This window comes from Geotrypetes seraphini, chromosome 6 (genome assembly GCF_902459505.1).
Source record: "Geotrypetes seraphini chromosome 6, aGeoSer1.1, whole genome shotgun sequence".
Taxonomy (NCBI): Eukaryota; Metazoa; Chordata; class Amphibia; order Gymnophiona; family Dermophiidae; genus Geotrypetes; species Geotrypetes seraphini.
The window spans coordinates 255,006,573-255,027,184 of record NC_047089.1 but is presented as its reverse complement, the minus strand read 5'-3'; the positions used below and the strand labels follow the sequence as shown (position 1 = coordinate 255,027,184).

General features: G+C 43.6%; 1 protein-coding gene across 12 annotated transcripts in view; it reads right to left on the bottom strand.

Annotated features, from left to right (window-relative positions):
- DMD (dystrophin) overlaps window positions 1-20,612 on the bottom strand; it is a 2,510,493-nt gene that overhangs the window by 622,454 nt on the left and 1,867,427 nt on the right. For all 12 annotated transcript variants that reach the window (XM_033949686.1, XM_033949693.1, XM_033949692.1 and 9 more), the window contains one exon: window positions 167-268. In XM_033949686.1, the coding sequence (XP_033805577.1) occupies window positions 167-268 (102 nt within the window). The remainder of the gene's footprint in view (window positions 1-166; window positions 269-20,612) is intronic.

Here is a 20,612-nt window from a genome sequence, read left to right as displayed (position 1 = left end):
GCTTATATGCTGTTTAGGAAAATCTAATCATAGCATCCAGTGATAATTTGCTGTCAGTTATAAAATAGAATGTGACTTTCAAGCTTTTTCATTGATTTCAGCTAGAGCATAGCAAAGACGGACAAGCATGGAGACTGGTGCCCTTTATCAGTTGTTCCTTCGTTACCTTTATTGGCTGAGTGGCTGGCTTTTCTTTGTACCAATAACGTCCCATAGACAAGATCGCATCCACACTCGGTCTCTTAGCGTCAACTGCGTCTTCGGTTTCCTGAGGAAAGAGGACAGTGAGAATTTAGTTATCCTTGGACCCTAAGATCTTAAAGTCCTTTAGCGATACAACAAAACTCAACTTAGGAGGACTTAAAACACCCTTTCTAGCACCAACCTATCCACTGACGTGGGCAAATAAAATGCATGACAAACACCGAAAGTCCAACAGGACAAAAAAACCCACGGGTTCAAAATCCCGCAAAAGACAGTGGGAACGGACAATGAACAGTTTGCGCGTGTCCTCTACTGAAATAAACAAGACCTTTTCACATCAGGGATCCTCAGTGGAGTGTTCATTGTCCGTTCCCACTCTCTTTTGCGTCAAATAAAATGAATCACATCTTAATGCTGAATACATTTTTGGAAGGAATATTGAAGAAGGACTGTTTGGTAAGGCTTGCCTCTTTGTAGACGCCCCTGATGGTGTGGTCTGCAATTTGGCAGCTAAGATTTAATGCTAAAAAAAACGCTGACTGTAATGTAACACCATTACAGAAGCACTTGAAAACCACTTTGAAATGATTTCCAAGTCATTAGTAGCGGTCTACCGGTTCTGAAATTCATGCTCAAATCCGAATGCAAAGAGTTTTGCCTGCTGAAGCCTGGCATAAATCCCTGTGATTCTGTAACACACTGCACCTCTTTTGTGAATGCCGCTGATCTACCCAAGCCTCTTCCATGGCCAAATCCCTTTTGCATGGCATGCAATCCACTATCGCAGAATAGAGCACTGCCAGAGTGACGCCTAAATCTTAACGCCAATTAAGTGCTTATTTTGGGTGCCGATGTGGGATCTGCGCCCTTTATAGAATCCAGGGGAAACTTAGACTGAGGGCCAGCTTAGATTTAGTCGTACAGCATGTATAACCAAAAGTTACACAGCCCACGATCGACGGAACTTGGACGTTGTGACTTAGACCATGTAAAACATGGTCTAAGTCACAAAACCCCAGCTAAAGTCACCAGATAAGCACTGAAAACACATAAAACAGACCCCCCACACACACTACTCCAGTGATCACCGACCCACCCCATAAAAATTTTAATCACAATTTTAAAATTCAGCCTCCAGACCATCATCACCTGGCCGCCTGGCATAGGAAAGCCTAGCCATCCAGCACAGAGGCAGCTTAAGCCGTCTTGGGGGTGGGCTAGGGACCCATAGAGAGAAGGACCCATGCCCATAAGCCCCTGTAATCACTGCATTGATACGTAAACATGTGCACTGCCCTATACACCCCAAAACCCTTTTGTACTGGCATATAAGTGGCTCCTGCAGCCATAAGGGCTATTGGGGTGGTAGATAAGTGGGTCTAGGGGATTCTGGGGGTGGTTTGGGGGGGGCTCACCATGACCTATAAGGGAACTGTAGTGAGCAGAAGCCATGGCACCCTTTTTGTGAAGTTCACAGCAGTGCCCTATAAGGTACCCCACTATTTAGGTGGCATGTCTGGATGTTCAGTCCATCACTTTGCAGACCCTTCCCACGTCCAACAGGGCTTGTTCTAGGTGTTTTTGACTTGGACGGAAAGTTGGACGAAAATGTGGTATAAAGATGGACGATTTAGCGGCTTGGACGATCAGATCGGCAGGACGTATAATTAGACGATTTTTGAAACGAAAAAAAAGTTGGACGTCTCTTTCAAAAATGTGTTTTAAGCTGTTTTACTTTGGACGACTTGCGAGATGGACGTAAAAGGATTTATATGTCCCTTTTGATTATGCCCCTCTCAATACATAGAGACATCAGCTATCAAGCTCTGATTGTGTTGGTACAAGTTACAAAATACACCCATGGTCCCACTGCCTGGCTTTTCAGATCGCCAGCACCAGAAGACCATTTCCCCCCATTTGATTCATCTGTGGATGCCGGCATTACAATATTCCTAACATTTGGTTGGCCATTCATTGTCTGGATAGTCATGAGAAGACAGGGCTACAAAGGGAATTTATGGGCCCCACGGACATAGAATAATTATTATTCCTGGACCCAGTAACCATCTAGCGGTTATTCATAACGCCACTCTTGATACCTCAGGGGCACAGGGAATTGAACCCTATAAAGACTTGGGTGGCCTTGTCAGCATAAGTCAGATGTGTGAGAGAATACGTGGTTGCTTTTGTAACCTTTCAGGGCAGCTTTACTTGAAGGAATTTTTGTTTCATGAACTTGAGTCTTTTGAAATATCAACCACCAATTTTCCCAGGGATGCTCCAGCAATGGATCTGGTTTTCTGCATCAGAATTGAATGAAAGTTTTAAGCATAAAAGTTTATATATTTTTTTAAATCTGATCTCTCATTCAGGACAAAATAAAGCCGTAACTTGAGCCAAACTCCACAAATTATTCTGCTACAGGTTGGGAAAACCAGCAATTACTTAATACCACAGCTCCAAGTATTATGAGGATTTGAAGCCACAAAGCCTACGATATGCTTCTTATGGTCTGATGATCTGAGACAGAAATCTGAATTCAAGGTCTTAGAAAACCATTTTGTTCCAAGTTGAGCTTTGGACTGAAGTAGAAACTACTATGAATTATTTCTTTAGCGCTACCAGACGTACGCAGCACTGTACAGCCACAAAGAATACAGTCCCTGCTCCAAAGAGCTTACAAACTAAACAGACAAACAGGATGTCACTGATACAGTAAAGGGAAGGGTTAATCTGCTGGCTGGGTTGGAGGGCAGAGGGGAGTACAGGACAATGCAGCCATTGTGACATCACTGATGAGGTTGGCTCTTATTGGTGGAATGAGGCATTATGACATCACAATCTCAGCTCTGCTTCCCAAAGACTGAAACTCTTCACACTACTACTATGAATGATTTCTATAGGGCTATCAGACGTACGCAGCGCTGTACAGAGTCACAAAGGAGACAGTCCCTGCTCCAAAGAGCTTACAATCTAAACAGACAAGACAGACAGGATGTCATGGATACAATTGAGGGGAAGGGTTAATCTGCTGGCTGGGTTGGAGGGCAGAGGGGAGTACAGGACAATCGAGCCATTGTGACATCACTGATGAGGTTGGCTCTTATTGGTGGAATGAGGCATTATGACATCACAACCTCAGCTCTGCTTCCCAAAGACTGAAACTCTTCACACTACTACTACTACGGTGAATTATTTCTATAGTGCTACCAGACGTACTCAGGGCTGTACAGTCACAAAGAAGACAGTCCCTGCTCCAAAGAGCTTACAATCTAAACAGACAAGCAGGATGTCATGGATACAGTCAAGGGGAAGGGTTAATCTGCTGGCTGAGTTGGAGGGCAGAGGGGAGTACAGGACAATGCAGCCATTGTGACATCACTGATGAGGTTGGCTCTTATTGGTGGAATGAGGCATTATGACATCACAACCTCAGCTCTGCTTCCCAAAGACTGAAACTCTTCACACTACTACTACTACGGTGAATTATTTCTATAGTGCTACCAGACGTACTCAGGGCTGTACAGTCACAAAGAAGACAGTCCCTGCTCCAAAGAGCTGACAATCTAAACAGACAAACAGGATGTCACTGATACAGTAAAGGGAAGGGTTAATCTGCTGGCTGGCTAACCACGTCTGGCAGAAACCCAGCAACCGATGGAAATGCCACAATGTGGAGCCCTGGATGAGATCCCTAACCAACTATGCAAGAGTAATTAATCTGGAATTCACACAATGCTTTGCAGTTTATTCGGTAAATCTGTGCCATGGGATGGATTCAGTGTTCATGTTTAGCAATTTTATTGTGGAGAATTTCTGTAGAAATACAAGTCTTCCCTTCAAGATATTTATACTTCCTCCCCCCCCCCCCCCCGTGTGGCTCTCTGTCATCCATGTATTTGACCTCAGTTGACAGAAAGCATTAGGGAACCAATGATAAAGCCTAATTTAGTATTTCAGCGAATAAACTCACAATATACGATTAACATGCAAAGAAGACCCGTAGTTGTAAATGTCTGCACAGCTGGTGCATTGAGATCATTGTCTTGACTTTTGAAATACATGAAAATATTTGTAATCCTGCAGGGGGAATTTCATGGCATGGCTGAGCTTAAGTCCCTCAGGATCTCGCTTGAAAGAAGATAAGATTGAGAGGCTTCTTTTCAAGTTGAGGTTCTAGGCCAATTTTATGCCCTTCTGACCTACGGACAGAAGTGAAAAGCAAATGGAGTTGAAAAGACCACCTAGAAACTAATTAGTTCCCTGCAAGCTTGTCATTTCATATTTGGAAAGAGAGTATCGCACGCTTTCACGATGCTAAGATACAACAGTGAAATTGAGGGTTTTTTTTAACTGAGGCGTGCTACCCGATTTAGTGCACGCTAAATGCCACGCGTCCATAGAATATATGGTGGCGGGACAAAAGCGCGCGAGACATTTGAGAGCGGACAATTGAGCGCAAGACTTCAGCGCGCCGCTCTAAAAGCTCTGACGGGGGGCTGTGGGTGGAACTCCCCCACTTTACTTAATACTGTTCACGTTGCCATGTTGGGGGGGTGTAACCCCCCCATTCTACAGAAAACTTAACTTTATACCTATTTTTTCAGGGAAAAGTTAAGTTTTCGGTATAATGGGGGGGTTTCAACCCCTAAAACCACCCCCAACGGCAGCGCCAACACTATTAAGTAAAGTGGGGGGGTTGGGGGTTCCCCCACACCCCCCCCGTCGGAGCCCTTTAAAATAAGCTTTTAGAGCGGCGCGCTGAAGTCTTGCGCTCAATTGTCCGCTCTCAAACGTCTCGTGCGCTTTTGTCCCGTCACCATATATTCTATGGACGCTTAGCATTTAGCGCACACTACATCGGATAACTTGCCTTAGTAAAAGACCCCTTTCGTGATGAGAAGTTACAGGCTAGGATCACACTTGACGTGTGGTATTGGGAGGTAAAATTCTATAGGGGGCTACACTATGGTTTATTTTGATTTAATATAGAGTCCCACTCTTCCTGCAAACGTCAGAGAAAAAGAACGAAACCGTAAAAGATATGCAAAGACTTATAACTTGTTATCATATAGTCCTGGAAAATCTAAATGAAAACGCTTTGGAGAGTCTTCAAAGGAATTGATTTGAAACTTTGTGGAGCAATTTACTTGAACTTACACTTTATACAAATTTCTATTATGGATTTATTTTGGCTTCGGCACATGGAGGACCACCAGCCAGTCTGGTTTTCAGGAAAGCCCTAATGAATATGCATGGGGCAGATTGGCATGCCTGTCACCTCCATTATATGCAAATCTCTCTCATGCATATTCATTAGGGTTATCGTGAAAATCCGACTGGCTGGTGTTCCTCCAGGACAGGGTTGGGAACCACTGATGTAAAGGAACAGATAGAGCAGTGGTTCCCAACCCTGTCCTGGAGGAACACCAGGCCAATTGGGTTTTCAGGCTAGCCCTAATGAATATGCATGAAGCAAATTTGCATGCCTATCACTTCCATCATATGCAAATCTCTCTCATGCATATTCATTAGGGCTAGCCTGAAAACCCGATTGGCCTGGTGTTCCTCCAGAACAGGGTTGGGAATCACTGAGATAGAGGATAAAACCCAGTTTGAGTTAACCTAAAAGAAGATCATGGGGTGAAACTAAAACTTTTTGTTGGACTCCCTGATACTGAATTCACTCATTTTTACATAATTTTCAAATGCACCGTTTTGAATGAGCGGTGATTTTGAAATGTGAATAATTGTATTCAGATTATATATGAGCTAGATTCACTAAGCAAACCGATTGGTTTGCGACCCGATTCCGATCCGTGCATGCTCAGGACCAGTCGCTTGTGTAAAAACCCCACTCTCTGCCCCGATCTCTTGCTCCTGTCAGCCCCAATCTCCTGCTCTGGCCGCCCCGACTCACCGCTCTGCTCTCGCCTCAAATTTCTCCTGCCCTTCCCCGCACTGCGAGCCCGTGGTTTTATAGTTCAAAGTTTTTATTAAGTTTCCAAAAACACGTGGGTTTAAAGTGGGTTAAAACCACGGGCTCACGACAAAGTTAAAAAAAAAAAAAAAAAGATTTTGTGCTGCTCTGCCAGGCATGGAGGGCCAGCGTTTGCACAGACCATCTACAGATGGTCTGCGCATGTGTCGGGATCGCTAGAGAGCTATCCCAGCAGTCGGTTGGAGGCGTGATTCCGATCGCCCTCATTTGCTTGAGGGCAATTCGTAAATCAGCCCCCCGTGCCCTTAGTGAATCTAGCCCATAGTTTCCAAACAACAATCTATCGGGAGGGTTTTTGTATTTGGACTGTAGCTTATATCTTCCTGAAACATCTTTAGGGTTTTCTTTGGCACTAGAACATCTGGGAGACCACATGAAATTGATGTAGAAAACAGAAAGATATCTTTGCCAAAGAGGAAATCGAAATTAACACCCAGATACCTAAAATTAATGAGGGGGTTAAATACAGAACCCGGTCAACCAGTCATCCACACTGCCACAATTGTGTAGACAAATGCATATCTGTGAAAGTGCGTACGATCTGGTTATAGCGTGCATTCCAAGTTTTATCCAAGTTTATCCAAGTTTATTAGGTATTTTTGATTTATCGCCAATTCAAAATTCAAGGCGATGTACAAATAAAATAGTTGGTGACACACTTGCAATTATTAAATTAAACATACAATTATCTAAAATACACATAACACAAATAACGTTACATTTAAAGGTAATTTAAATAGGTTATAGTGAAACAAAAGGAAAAATATTTAATGGTTACATTCGATAATACAATCACTAATTCAAATTTAAAATATTTAATTAAATTCAGGGGAAAAACAATAGGAAGGGGGACAAAGACAATTGACCTTTTGAATTATGGATGCGGAGAGAAAAAAAGAAAGATCAGTTATTGTTTACCTGTTTCAGGTGTTTGATTTCCAGAAAGGCCGGCTTTTTAGTTGCTTTCTATAATTTCATTTAATTAAAGCATTGAAAATATAAAACAAAAACAAAAAAAATCCCTCTCCTGCCTTCCCATTGCTCAAACCAGTAGGTCAGGCCTCACTGAATGGTGGTGACCTAAAGATATTGTAATCTGATAAACAGAGGCTCACCCCAGTGCATAAAAGGCAAGCAAAAACCAAAGGGGATTCAAAACCAATAAATAAGTCGATGGAGACAAGCCACGTGGTAAATACACTGAACAATCGATAAACCACAGCGGAAAATATGCTTAGATGGTTCAAGTGGCCAACATGTTCCTCAGAGGACTTGATCGTTATAAAGGAAGATGGTCAACAGAGACAGCCAATCAAAGCAAAAATATGTTGAGTGGTCAAACCCTTTAAGGGTTAGACCTTATCATGCACATTTCCTTCAAAAAGCTCGTCCATTAAAGTTTCTGCGCAGGCATAGATTACAACGGACAAACAGCCCCCCCAAAAGTTTGTTGGGTCAACCAAAACAGGACCTTTGATCCATGAATGGACATTTTGAAGTTGAGGTTGCAATTTATCAATTGTACAGTTGACGATGCTCTAGAGGGTTCAGAGAAGAGCAACAAAAATGATAAAAGGCATGGAAAACCTTTCATATGCTGAGAGGCTGGAGAAGCTGGGGCTCTTTTCCTTGGAAAAGCAGAGACTTAGAGGGGACATGATAGAAACATACAAAATCATGAAGGGTATAGAGAAGGTAGAGAGGGACAGATTCTTCAGACTTGCGGGGGCAACAAAAACAAGAGGGCATTCAGAAAAACTGAAAGGAGACAGATTCAAGGGATCGTGGGATACTGAGAGAGGTGCTGGGATGTAACACAGGTATAGAAAGCAAACCAGGTAATAAGTATAGAAACCCAACCAGGTAGTGCATGTGCAAGACCAGAGGGTTAGGACTTCGATGGGAAGATAGGACTCAATGGGAAACCAAGGTGGCAAGGGGGCCCCTTCTGGTGATTCAGACAGGTCGTGACCTGTTTGGGCCGCCGCGGGAGCGGACTGCTGGGCAGGATGGACCTATGGTCTGACCCGGCGGAGGCACTGCTTATGTTCTTATGTTCTTAAGACGAATGCTAGGAAGTTCTTCTTCACTCAGAGGGTGGTGGACACCTGGAAAGCGCTTCCAGAGGAGGTGGTAGAGCAGAGTACGATTTTGGGGTTCAAAATGGGATTGGACGAGTTCCTGAAGGAAAGGGGAATTGAGGGGTATGGTGAGAGGGATATTATACAAGGCAAAATGTTGTAAGTAAAAGATCACTAACAGGTCTTTGACCTGGATGGCCGCCGCGGGAGCGGGCTGCTGGGCACGATGGACCTATGGTCTGACTCGGCAGAGGCGATGCTTATGTTCTTATGTACTTGTTTGTGAATTTATTTTTTCCTAGCTTGTCCAATTTCATCTCCTGAAGATAGAATAAAATGAAGCCAAGATGCCTTGCAACATTAAACAGCAACATCTTCCCCACAAAATATGTCAACATCTGTGATGAAAGCCTGTCAGGATTCTACACGTTGAACAGATAGTCTGACAATAAAAACTCTTGGATCACCGTATTTCAATAGCTACAAAAGACCATCTTAGTGAGATGAAATATGTGTCATAGTGTTCGGGAAAGCCATCAAGTTTAACTACTATGATGAATCGAAGGTAGCAACTTGCGCATAATTTCCTAATAAATTAGGAAAATGAAAGGTTTCCGAGGAATAAGTCATCCTTTTCTGAAAGACACTGAATTATATTCCTGCATTTAAAACCGCTAAAGGGCCTCAGTTACCAATAAGATGTAACAGACTCTCTGCTACCACCCGTCCAAAGCACGCTTGAGATGATTATTTTTTTTAATTCTTTATTTGCATTTTATCCTTTTGACAAAACATTAGTCAAAAACAAGGAAATAATACAATACCAGTTTGGACATCTTTGAATAAAAAAAAAAAGGAAAAAACAATATGTCAGGAAAATTCCTTCCATAAATTCAAAGATAGAGACCTAAACCCAGGAATCCAATATACTGGTTTGTATAGTTAGTCCTTAATAAAAGGGAAATGAACTTCCCTGAGCCGATATTGACGTGGGGAATCTCATGAATTCCTCCTCTTGCTCTTTAGCAAGGTTCGAAAAAGCCAGATCTGTTCCCTTGATAGACCATCACCCAACTGTAATACCCGAGGTCTCAAAACGAGAAACTCTTTTCTTCTCTTTTGGAGAGATCGTGACGCATCTGGATACATTCTCACTATTTTTGACTTAAATGGAATATCCTTATATCCATTCCCTGTCCGAGTCAATCGCAAATTGTACAGGCAGCGTAGCATTTGCCGGTGCCTCATTTTCTGACCTCTCCGGGAAATTTGTCAAATCCAAACTATCTGCTGGTTTGGATCCTGAGCCGAAAGTCGACTTGGTAAATAGTACATTTTTGAGAGAGCCGGATAGGTGGACTCAGGAACTTTCACAATTTCTCGCAGATATTTCAGAATTCTGGTACAATCCCTCGTACTGAGTCAACTTGATTACCGTAACATCGCCTACTTGGCAATTTCCCTGAAGAATATGCGGCGACTACAACTAGCGCAAAATACAGCGATCAGACTGATCTTGGGGATGAAGAAGTTTGACCATGTTACACCTTCCTACCGACTTCTGCATTGGCTGCCGATGGAGACACGTGTGAAGTTCAAGTTTGGTTGTTTCTGTTTTAAGGTACTATTCGGTTTAGCCCCTAAATACATAACGGACCTTTTCTCTTTCTCAGCCAACAGACATAAGAGAAGCTCACACTTCAATTTTGTTTCCCCTCCGGTGTCCAATGTCGGTCCTCGAGGGCCGCAGTCCAGTCGGGTTTTCAGGATTTCCCCAATGAATATGCATGAGATCTATTTGCATGCACTGCTTTCAATGCATATTCATTGGGGAAATCCTGAAAACCCGACTGGACTGCGGCCCTCGAGGACCGACATTGGACACCCCTGGGTTACAGGATGTAAATTTAAAAGGCACCATCAACATCTTTTCTCACATCAGGCAGCATTATGGGGTAAAGATCTAGATGTGAGTCTCACTTCAATAGTGAGCAAACTAATGGAAACCCTAATCAAACACCAAATGGATAGGATCATGGACGAGGAGAATCTGCGGGATCCCCGCCAACATGGATTTACTAAGGGGAGATCGTGCCAATCCAACCTGATCGGCTTCTTTGACTGGGTGACGAGGAAGCTGGATGTTGGTGAGTCCCTGGACATCGTCTATCTGGATTTCAGCAAAGCATTTGATAGCGTGCCACACCGCAGGTTGCTGAACAAGATGAGTTCTTTAGGTTTGGGCGACACTTTAACAAAATGGGTTGGGAACTGGCTTGGAGGTAGGCTTCAGAGGGTGATGGTGAATGGCACTCCCTCCGAGATGTCGGAGGTGATAAGTGGAGTGCCACAGGGCTCCGTCCTAGGCCCGATCTTGTTCAACATCTATATAAGAGACCTGACAGAAGGGCTTCGAGGTAAAATAACATTGTTTGCCGATGATGCCAAACTGTGCAATGTAGTGAGCAAAAGCACAACAGACAAAAAAGCAATGACAGACGATATGGTGCATGACTTACTTCTGCTGGAGCACTGGTCTAGGTCCTGGCAACTCAGTTTCAATGCCAAAAAATGCAAAGTCATGCACCTGGGAAGCCAGAATCCATGCAAGATCTACACCCTAAATGGCGAGATCCTGACAAGAACTGTAGCAGAAAGAGACTTGGGAGTGATTGTCAGGGAAGACATGAAGTCGGCAAACCAAGTGGAGCAAGCTTCATCCAAAGCAAGGCAAATCATAGGTTGCATACGCAGGAGTTTCATCAGCCGTAAACCTGAAGTCATTATGCCACTATATAGATCCATGGTGAGACCGCACCTGGAGTACTGTGTGCAATTCTGGAGGCCGCATTACCGCAAGGATGTGCTGAGACTGGAGTCGGTCCAGAGAATGGCCACCAGGATGGTCTCGGGACTCAGGGAGCTCCCGTACGAGGAGCGGTTGGGGAATTTGCAGCTCTACTCACTCGAGGAGCGTCGAGAGAGGGGAGACATGATCGAGACATTCAAATATCTCACGGGCCGCATCAAGGTGGAAGAAGACATCTTCTTCTTCAAGGGTCCCGCGGCAACAAGGGGGCATTCGTGGAAAATCAGGGGCGGGAAACTGCACAGTGACACTAGGAAGTTCTTCTTCACTGAAAGGGTGGTTGATCGCTGGAATAGTCTTCCACTTCGGGTTATTGAGGCCACCAGTGTGGCGGATTTTAAGGCCAGATGGGATAGACATGTGGGATCTATCCGCAAAGATGGATAGTGAGGATCACTGGGGTGGGCAGACTTGATGGGCCTTGGCCCTTATCTGCCGTCTATTTCTATGTTTCTATGTTTCTATGTTAGATCAATTGCTTACGCCTCCTTCTTACGGGGAATTTAGGAAACCTCTAAAAACATGTCTGTTCCTGCATAACCTCTCCCACAACAATTGATCTCTAGAACTGTTAGTCACTAATCTCTAACTTTGTTAATTCCACTCAATTTGTAGCATCTTTCAATCAATGTTAACCAGCAGAACTTTGTTAAATCCACTCAATCTGTAACATCTTTTAATTATTGTAAACCGCATAGAACTTCACGGTCCTGCGAGTTATATTATTATTATTAAATGTATCTTGTGCTGGTATGGAGAAGATTCCATCTCCTGGTCATGTTTTCCAGCATTTCCACCGCCCCTAACCCAGGTTAAGGCCTGGGACTCCGCATTTTGTACTCTGGTCTCACGGCCATCCACTTTATTTTCCAGGCTAGATAATCTATGTTTCAAATCCAAATTTTCTGAAACAACTGCTGTAAGTGGCTGCATTTGGGTTCCCAAAGAGAGTTGCAAATTAGATATCACATCCCAAAGCTTGATGTTATCATTATTATTAAACTACCGTATTGTCAATGACGTCAGTGTCCTTGAACAGTGGTCGCATTTTAATGATCTTTCTTATGAAATTACATTTACGGTAGTTACAGCATTGATCCTAATCCTCTTTCCCTTCATGCGTTATCCATCTACCTCTCCCATTTTTATTTTTATCTCGATGTATTTTTCGCTACCCATCGTTCTTCCCATTTCTGTCCAATCTGTTTTACAGGTCCTGTAAATTCTAAGTATGAGATTTGATTTTATTACGTTTTTATTTCTTAATAATTATAAATCGTCTAGATAAATTATTGATAGATGGTATATCACAGGGTTCTAAGTGACAATTTTCAGTATTTTTAACTCCGATGACATCCGGGTTCTATCTCACATGTAGATGTTACAACACTCACGAGGATTTAGTGCAACTTAACCGTTCCTTCATTTCATCAGAAATTACATGGTTCTATGGACAGAAATTAGTCTATGCATGGGATTGCAAGGTTCTAACTGCGGTACAGTAATTCTAAGGTCGCGAAATGAAAAATAAACTTGGATCCATCTAGGGAATCACGCGTTGAACATTAAAGACACACAACTTAAATTCTACAAACCTCTCGCAGTATCGAGGCTTTTCCATCGATCAGAAGCTTAATAAAGATGTTGGCAGAATTACTGCAGCCGAAGTCAAATTTTAAGATAGATCGGACTACTGATCACTTTGAAACTACCTGCACAGCTCCAAAGCCAACTGGCGCTCTCTACCAATGATCTCTATTTCAGTTTTCAATGAGATTACATGCCCACTTCCACTTTTAAAACGGTGTAAGGAAGAGTGTTCTTGTTCCAGGGATGCTTTCTCTGGCCAACACAATGCACATTGTTATGAAAGCGGTTTCGGAAAACGATGGTGCCAATTTATTAAGGTGCGGGGAAAATTTGCAGTTACCGTGTGTTAGATGCAAACATCAACGCGAAGTTAACTACAAAGGCTCTGCAGTAACTATTAGAGGCAGCATCTTTCCACCGAGTTAAGCAGACAAAGGGCACATGCCAGGCATGAACCCCCTGAATTCTGTATATGGCGCCTTAAGTTGAATTCAGACAATCTTTGTCTCCACCACATTTACTGGGAGACTATTCCACACATCTACCACCCTTTCTGTAATAAAGTATTTTCTTAGATTACTCCTCAACCCTATGACCTCTCGTTCCAGAGCTTCCTTTCAAATGAAAGAAACTCACCTCATTAGCATTTATGCCATGTAGGTATTTATCAAATCTCCCCTCCTGTTTTTCCTCCATAGTATATACATATTGAGATCTTTAAATCTGTCCCCATATGCCTTATGATGAAGAACACAGACCATTTTAGTAGCCTTCCTCTGGACCGATTCCATCCTTTTTATATCTTTTTGAAGGTGCGGCCTCCAGAATGGTACACAATACACTTCCCACTCCGTATTCATGGGGGTTAAGGGCAGAGGCAGCCCGCGAATATGGAAAAACTGCAAATAATATTCGGGCCGGTTCTACCCTTATTCCCTGCGTCCCCCAGCTATTTTTAGCCCTGTGAGCCTCCCCTTAAGCCTTACCTGATGGTCTAGCGGGTTTTCAGGCAGGAGCGATCTTCCCACACTCCTGCCCCGTGCAGATCACTCACAGGAAATGGCTGCCTTGAGCTCCTGTAGTCTCTCGAGTCATTTCCTGTGAGCGATCTGCACAGGGCAGGAGCATAGGAATATCGCTCCTGCCCCAAAAACCCGCTAGACCACCAGATAAGGCTTAAGGAGGGCTTACAGGGCTTAAAATAGCCCGAAAAATGAAAGTGATTATTTTAGTTTAAAACCACGAATAAGCAGATCCGTAGATATGGAATTCGCAAATACGGAGGGGGAATGAGGTCTCACCAAAGTCTTATATAGGGGCGTCAATACTTCCTTTTTCCTACTGGCCATACCTCTCCCTATGCAACCTAGCATCCTTCTAGCTTTCGCTGTCACCTTTTTGACCTGTTTGGCCATCTTAAGACCATCACAAATAATCACACCCAAGTCCCGCTCTTCTGTCGTGCACATAAGTTCTTCACCCCCTAAACTGTACCATTGCCTTGGGTTTTTGCAGTCCAAATGCATGACCTTACCTAAGATGTCAATGTAATTTCCATAAAAGCCTCAATTTTTGCATTTGTTTCATGCAATTCTGTCTATTCATCCTCTATTATACCTAAATATTTCACTTCTTTCATGGTCTGAATTCCACTGTCACCAAATTATAGCCTTTTGGGTTGATTGAGTTGTAATTACCACAACTTTTATTTCTGATCATTTAATCTCAACACTTCCTTATTTTGATCGATTGGAGCAATGGCTGAGGCACCTAGACCACATTCCTGGAGGCGCGCCAGTGCCTTGTGAATTTGACAAATACAGCAAGGAAATCATCTGCATCTATGTGAAAGATCAATGCTAACCGCATCAGCCATTCACCGTGAGGTTGCAAATCTACAGTCCATTAAATAAAGAGGAAGGCAATGCTGATCCTTGTGGTACACCTTTAACGATTGAAAAGCACTTCGAATGGGCATCATCATTTTTCACTCAGTGCTGCCTGTCATTTGAATCCGATTTGAACCATCTCAGGATGGCCTCCTGAATACCAAACAACGCTAACCTTTGACATTAGATCTCTCCAGCTACACTGTGGAATACTATGGACGTATCTAAAATTGCTGCTATAATGACTACATTAGATTCTAATGCAAGTAGACAATTTTAGACTAGGAACAATCAGGGTCTTTGTTTAAGAACAAAAGAACAGCCTTACTCGGTCAGACCAATGGTCCACCAAGTCCAGTAGCCCATTCTCACGGTGGCCAATTCAGATCACTAGTACTTGGCCAAAACTCAAGGAGTAGCAACATTCCATCCAGAATCTCAAAGAATAGCAAGATTCTAGAATCCCAGAGAGTAACAAGATTCTAGAATCCCAAAGAGTAGCAACATTCCATACAGAATCTCAAAGAATAGCAAGATTCCGGAATCCCAGAGAGTAACAACATTCTAGAACCCCAAAGAGTAGCAACATTCCATCCAGAATCTCAAAGAATAGCAAGATTCCGGAATCCCAGAGAGTAACAACATTCTAGAACCCCAAAGAGTAGCAACATTCCATCCAGAATCTCAAAGAATAGCAAGATTCTGGAATCCCAGAGAGTAACAAGATTCTAGAATCCCAAAGAGTAGCAACATTCCATACAGAATCTGAAACAGTAGCAAGATTCTGGAATCCCAGAGAGTAACAACATTCTAGAACCCCAAAGAGTAGCAACATTCCATACAGAATCTCAAAGAATAGCAAGATTCCGGAATCCCAGAGAGTAACAACATTCTAGAACCCCAAAGAGTAGCAACATTCCATGCTACTGATCCAGGACAAGCAGTGGCTTCCCCCATGTCTTTCTCAATAACAGACTATGGAGTTTTCCTCCAGGAACTTATCCAAACCTTTCATAAAACCAGCTACGCTATCAGCTCTTACCACAACCTATGGCAACGTGTTCCAGAGTTAAACTATTCTCTGAATGCTTATTAGGATTTACAGTATTAACTGCCTTTGTGATGAGATTCACCCAAGGTAAGCATTTTCCCTATCTGTCCCAGTGAGCTCATAATCTAAGTGTGGTACTTGCGGCAACGGAGGTTAAGTGGCTTGCCCAAGGTCACAAGGAGCGGCACTGGGATTAAACTCACAACCACTAAGCCACTCCTCTACTCCCTATACTCTAATTAGTCCGGAACCATACTAACGCTCAAGTAAAGCTCTTGGTTTATCAGCGGACCTCTTCGATTGCTGAGGTATTAACATTTTTCAGCCATCTTTGCCAGAAATGGTATATTAGAGATAGGGTGAAAGCTAGCGGCCTTTGCTCTGTTCCCTCCAGGTTTTAGGACTGGTCTGATGATGGTTAGTTTTACAGGTAATTACGAGGGATATGCAGGAGAAGCATTCTTGTTTTGCTTAGTTTCTCAGGTTGTTTATACACTTCTCCCTCCGTATTCGTGGTTTCGATTATTCACGGTTTTTAGCATGCTGGCTCCTCCCCCCAAATTACATCAGCTTGCATAGAGAAATTGCCGATTCCCAGCACTTTCTTCACCGTGTTTTGCCTCTCCTTCAGGAACAGGCCAGGTCTCCCACCATGTTATTCGCGGTTTCACCATATTCACGATGGTTTTTAAAAGAAAACAGCCAATCACATATGAAAAAGTTATTTGTGGTTTTTCTGTATTTGCAGTTCTGTTAATCCCCTATCACAGCGAATACGGAGGGAGAAGCGTAGAATGTTTTGTTCTGTTCAGGTTTTTAAACATTTATGTTCATTGTGGGGGTATTCTACCAACCTCGCTACGCTCATGTCGTCCCTCTCCTTAAATCACTTCACTGGCTCCCTCTCCGCCTTCGCATGCAGTTCAAACTCCTATTGCTGACCTACAAGTGGGTTCATTCTGCTGCCCCTCAATATCTCTCCTCTCTTACACCTCCCAGAGAACTCCGTTCCTCAGATAAGTCGCTCTTAGCGTTACCCTTCTCCTCCGCTGCCAATTCCCGACTTCGTTCCTTTCATCTAGCTGCCCCCTCTATGCCTAGAATAAAGACCCGAGTTTGTCCGCCAAGCTCCTTCCCTTGTTTAAAAGCAGACTGAAGCCCCACCTTTAAAAAAAAAAAAAAAAAAATCTTTATTAATTTTCAAAGCTAATACAAAGTGCCATAAATTATACAGACATTAATAACAAAATAAACACTTAAATTCAATTAATAACAATAATACAGAAGATAAAATATCCCTCCCCTCCGCTCCATCAATTTAATCAAGAAATAATCCAAAAAGATATCCCCACCACCCACCCTCCCCATCCTGGACATGTATAAAAATAAACAGAAAATGTAAACCAAGACAACTATGTTGTATTAACCCTTTCAGGACCATAAGGATCGTAAGCCAATTTTTGTGGTTTTGACGACATTTTTATGGTAAAAAGGGCTTGCAGATGCCAAAAAATTGATTTTTTTTTGTGAAATATCATTATTTTTATTTAAAAAATCACACTTCTGGCTTATGGACAGTGTGGCAAGTGAATCTTCTCGTCAATCTAGCAACGACGCTAATGAATGAATGTCGGAACCAGTTTGTTTACATAAAGGCAGTATCATATGGAATCCGTACATATCAAATTTAGAACTGTAGACTATCCCAATCAAAATGTATAGGATTTTAAAGTTATGGGACAAATAGGTCCCTTGGTCCTGAAAGGGTTAACAAACGATGTCAACGGGCCGCAAACCAAATTAAATAATTTGCTTTGCCCAACATATCCGCATTCATATTTGGCCCACCAAAATGGAAAGTTGAGGCGATCGCAATTCTTCCAATTAGAGCCTGCCTTTGTAGCGATCCATGGAAGGCTTGATATGCAGCAATGTTCCTCATACGTCAAAGGTATGAGGTTAATCTGTCCCCATATTGACTTCCAGAAGCTGAGTATCAAAGGACAACCCTTCTCCCCACTGCTCACCACCCTAGCCATCCCTCCTAACTAGATCCCCATCCTGGCATCCTGTTTAGATTGTAAATTCCTTTGAGCAGTGAGTCTCCTTTGTGAATGGACAGCGCTGCGTTTACCTGGTAGAGCTCTAGATAATAGTAGCACTGTGTTTCCCCGAAAATAAGCCCTAGCAAGATTTTCGAGGTAGGTCCTAATATAAGCCCTACCCCCAAAATAAGCCCTAGTTGGATCAACCCCCAAAGCCCCTCCCAAATGTCCCCAACACTCCTGATTCGCCGGCAGCAGTGCTTTCTCCCCCTCCCCCATGTGCATCTTTCCCCCCCTCTCCCCCATCCCCTTGCGCAACATCTTTCCATTCCCTCCTTCCCATCTTGAGCAGCAGAACCCCAAGGCCAACATTCTTCCGTTCCAAACAGCAGTGGTGGCAGCACTGAACTGGTTCATGACCTTCCCCGCCGGGGCCTTCCCTGTGCCGTCACATCACTAATGATGTCATTAGGACTAGTCACCTCTTTAGAAACATAACCCCCCTTTTATGAATGCATAATGAGGGTTTTGGCACGGCAGTGGTGGTAACTGCTCCGACACGCATATAGCACCTAACTGAATTATATGAGCGTCAGAGCAGTTCCCAATGCTGCCGGCGCGAAAACCCACTCTATGCATTTGTAAAAGAAGGGGGTAGAAAAAAAAATTATTTTGATCTGAGAAAAATATAAACATGACAATATAGAAATATGTAATATTTAACTCCAATCCATAACATTGTGAGAAAAATTGTCAGAAAGAATGATGCTCATCTGAGCATCGGAGCAGTTACTGCTGCTGCCGGCGAAAAAAACCCACACTATGTGTTCATAAAAGAAGGGGATATGTTTCTAAAGAGCTGATTCGTCCTTGGAGAAAGACGAAGATTGGGCGAAGGCCCTTGGCTCCGAGCAGGGCAGGATTAATTTGTCGAGGGCCCCTAGGCACACAAGTACACTGGGCCCCCTGCCCTGCCCCACCCCACCATGCACCCAGGCGGAAACAGGAAGCTGCGCCAGAGGGAAGCTTTGGGCAAGCAGCACCGCTTGCACAATTACAGTTCCCGTTGCCTTTCTTACCCGCGTTGCTTGCTTGGCTTACTTTCTGTTGATGGGGGGGGCCTGCGTTGCCGATTGATGCTGGAGGGGCCCATCGCCGTTTAGAAAAAAAATATGTTGATGCCCTCCTTCAACGGGCCCCCCTGACCATTTTGGGCCCTAGGCACGTGCCTACTGGGCCTATTGGTTAATCCTGCCCTGGCTCCGAGCATAAAGAGATAACGGGAGATTTTTGCAAGAGTCGTTTCTGTTGAATGCGCAGGATGAAAAGTTAAACTGGAACGCATGCAGAATGGTTAGAGATGAGAAAAAAATATGACGTGCGGTTGAGTAATTTAGAGATGAAAGTCAGAGGGAAATACGACACTTGTTAGCAGGGGAGGCAGGGTACAAGGAAGATTTCGGGAAGTGCTCTGAGTAAATGAAGAGCCAAAGAAAGTTAAAAAAAAACCAAAATTATAGCAGAAAAATAAACTGCATTGTCTCAGCACCCAGCTGCCCCTATCTCTCATTCCATAAACAAATTGCTTTCTAAAAAGGCTCCAACAACTGAAAATGAAAAGGAATCAATATTGTATTAAAGCCTGACTCCTGCAACCCGGCTTGTCAAGCAACCACTGACAAATGAAGCCTGATGGATGGGGAACGGAGCATTATGTATTCAGGGCTCCCCCCCCCCCCTTTCATTCCTCTCATGCGGGTGGAATGTTCTTTTCTTCACCTACAATTAGGTTTTCTCGTTTCACACTCCCATTTCAGAATGTGGAGAACATAATGAAGTGATTGACAAGCCATGACAGTCGCCCCCCACTGTCAGCTCAAGTTCATCAAGGTCAAACGCACTTCCTCAGCTAGACACCGACCACTCAAATATGTCCCCTCTTACCAAAAACACTTTGAAATTTCCCGGAGGCAGAACTCACACTCATTGTATCCACTAAAGATCTCTTCTCCAAGAATCCCTTGGTCGGAGGTCTTAGGACTTAATGGATGCTCTATAAACACATAGAATGAGCTGCTGTTTTGGGTTCTTCTACTCTCAGATTTAAGTGCTACATAAGAATAACTTCCATTATGGCTAAACATTGGAAATACTGGGCTGTTCCACCTCTCTCTGACCAGATCACTAGAGTTTATTACATTTGTGAGATGGAACGTCTTACATTACATTACATTGGTGTCTTCTATCCCGCCAATACCTTTCAGTTCTAGGTGGTTTACAACAAGAGTTGGCCTGGCCATTTCCAGGGAGAATACATGGTTAATAGACGTAGTATGCGTCGGGATCTGTGGATCTGGGATCTTATTTCACTTCGTAAACATACCTATGCTAAATGGGAGTCTATAAGGGTCCTTTTTCTGTTGGCTTCTACTATCTATATAATAAAACCGTAGGCGGCGCATGCGCAGTCTTATCAGCGTGCTTCCATGATCCGTATGTCCGTGGCCGCCAAGACTGCAGCATGCCCCGCGCTTACTACGGCCCCATGCGCAGCTCAGTTCGGCACGGCGGTTTCCCCAGATAGGGGAAGTCGAAAAACTCACTCCCGACGCACAGCTGAGTTCGGCACGGCGATTTCCCCGGTTTCCCCAGATAGGGGAAGCCGAACTGCTCACTCCCGTCTCAGCGGCCTGCACATCGACGATTCAACCCCCTCCCCCCCCCCCCCGGGGCTGCCTAAAGAAACAAAGTTTCACGGTGCTTGGCCCGCCAAACAATTCCTGCTGTTGCCGAAATTTGCCCCACCGTTCCTTCCCTTCCTCCATCAGGTCAGTTCAACTCCGCCTATGTTAAAAGGAGCTGCTTTGAAATTGGAGCCCTGC